At 51.5% G+C, this 2,500-nt stretch overlaps 1 protein-coding gene across 1 annotated transcript in view; it reads left to right on the top strand.

Annotated features, from left to right (window-relative positions):
• Positions 1-2,500, top strand: part of cnksr1 (connector enhancer of kinase suppressor of Ras 1) — a 50,849-nt gene that overhangs the window by 25,709 nt on the left and 22,640 nt on the right. Inside the window, exons 5-6 of the mRNA XM_062522634.1 lie at positions 800-841; positions 1,967-2,086. Of these exons, the coding sequence (XP_062378618.1) occupies positions 800-841; positions 1,967-2,086 (162 nt within the window). The remainder of the gene's footprint in view (positions 1-799; positions 842-1,966; positions 2,087-2,500) is intronic.

The following is a 2,500-nucleotide window of genomic DNA, read 5'->3' on the forward strand; positions in this document are numbered from 1 at the left end:
TTCCCCTCCTGTGGAATGCATTCTTGTCTTATTTGTGCTGCGCGTATCTTTAGCCTGTTGCGTAAGCAGGAGCGGGAGAGTAAATAAGTCCTCGCTAAGCGCTTCCCCGCCGCACAGCACACATTCTCAATAGAGCCCAGTGTCACATAACATGAGCCAGTAATTAGCCTGTTAATCCCCCCACCGCCCACCCTCCCCTCCGATCCCCCTATCCTCCCACCCTCCCTCCCCTCCCCTCCTCTCCTCCCCTCCGCTCCCCTGCGCTCCCTCCCCTCCCCTCCCCTCCCCTCCCCTGCGCTCCCTCCGCTCCTCCCCTGCGCTCCCAGGGCCGCACAGCTCAGCCTGTAGGGGGCAGCGGTGTGGAGACCCAGGGGCATCCCAGGCTTAGCTGGCATAATGTGGGTGTTACGCAATAAGGAGTTTAGCACCTACGCTAAGTGCCTCTCTGTCTCCTGGGCTGTGTGTGGAGTCGATGGCAGAGATGAGGCTGAGGGGGCAGAGATAGAGACTAAATGCCCCTCCTGGAGGCTGTTACTGCGAGCATTCTGTTGCCCCTATCCCCCCTGGGTCTGGGATCGCATGCAGCAGCGAGCACTGAGCCTCTGTGTCCCCAGCCCACCCCCGGGGCCGACCTCTCTGTGCTGATTGGCTAATCCAGGACCGACTGGTACTGTGTGTGTGTGTGTGTGTGTGTACAGTATGTGTGTGTGTGTGTGTTTGGCTATTGCTCTGGAAGTGTGTTTGCGTGGGTGTGCTGTGCGTGAGTTTTAATCTTGCTGTTGTGCTTGTGTGTTCCCAGGACATCACTATCTATGAGAAGGAGAAGGACATCATCTCCATAGTAAGTGTCCTCCCATTCACCTGACTGTGTTTCTTCCTCTTGGTCTCCCTCTCTCTCTCTCTTTCTCTCTCTTCTTCTTCTTCTCTCTCTCTCTCTCTCTTCTTCTTCTTCTCTCTCTCCCTCTCTTCTTCTCTCTCGCTCTATGTAGCTCTCCCTTTGTTTCTCTCTCTCTCACTCCCCATCACTTCCTTCTCTTTATCATTCTACCTCACTATTCTCTCTCTCTCTCTCTCTCTCTCTCTCTCTCTGTAGTGCCTTATAATGTCTCTCTCCAGGTTAGACAGAGACTGAGTGTAATGTGTAATGCCCTGTCAGGTCTGGTGCGTCCTAAATTAATGTATGTAGCAGTCTGCACCTTGGATTAGGATTAACAGCCCACTGTGTTCTAACAAGTCTGTGTTCTCAAGACCTGTAGCTGCTTTAGCTATGAGCTAAAATAACCAGTAACAAGTCTGTGTATTCAAGCTCTATGGCTTTAGCTATGAGCTAAAATAACCAGTAGCACTGTGTAGTAACAAGTCTGTGTTCTCAAGATCTGTAGCTTTAGCTATGAGCTAAAATAACCAGTAATAAGTCTGTGTTCTCAAGATCTGTAGCTTTAGCTATGAGCTAAAATAGCCTGTAGCATTTGTTGTTTTAAAACATTCTGTTTATTCTCCCATGATGTCGATGTGGACACACTAAAAATAGTGACCTTCATAATCTGTACTCCAGCGGACATTTTGGGTTAATGACCCACAGAGATTATTTGTCTGAGGTTCTCACCCGTGTGTGTGTGTGTGTGTGTGTGTGTGTGTGTGTGTGTGTGTGTGTGTGTGTGTGTGTGTGTGTGTGTGTGTGTGTGTGGTGTGTGTGTGGTGTGTGTGTGTGTGTGTGTGTGTGTGTGTGTGTGTGTGTGAGCTTTTCACTCATATGCAGACGTGCTCTGTTCCAGCTGAGGAGATCTAAAATAACATCCTCCTCTAACAAGTCAACATGGCTTTAAAGCACACTCTATCTCCGCTCACATCTCAAGTCCCTGGAGCTAAACGCTCAGCTGATGCTGTGTGTGTGTGTGTGTGTGTGTGTGTGTGTGTGTGTGTGGCCCGTGGCGGTCATCTGATCCTCCCACTTCCTGTCCCACAGTGTCGTCAGCTGGTGGCGGTGTGTGACGAGATCTTGACCGGCAGTCCTGACGCGCTGCTCTCACACACGACCCGACTCGAGAGTGTGGACCTGGTGCCCACGTCCCCAGGAGACCAGCTGGTACACACACACACACACACACACACACACACACACACACACACACACACACCCATGCATGAGTGCGATGGTGGCCACAATAGCATAACATGTCTTCCTCTCAACACACTGATGCTGTAGCCCAGGCCTGCCAGACTTGTGGCTTACTTAGATGGCTTGGGGGCTGTGGCCAGCCCTGATCAGCCCAGGGCCAACAGGCTCACACACACACACACACACACACACACACACACACACACTTGGCTGCTGTGGCCAGCCCTGATCAGCCTGTAGGCCTAACAGGCTCACACAGAGATGACCCAGACTTGAAGCAGTCTATTGTCTGCAACAGTGGTGACCGTGACGGAGCCTGATATAACCGGACTTCTGCTTTTTACGCATTGCTGTATGACGCAGACAGAGCTGTTCTCATCA

This window comes from Sardina pilchardus, chromosome 20 (genome assembly GCF_963854185.1).
Source record: "Sardina pilchardus chromosome 20, fSarPil1.1, whole genome shotgun sequence".
In the NCBI taxonomy this organism is placed as follows: domain Eukaryota; kingdom Metazoa; phylum Chordata; class Actinopteri; order Clupeiformes; family Clupeidae; genus Sardina; species Sardina pilchardus.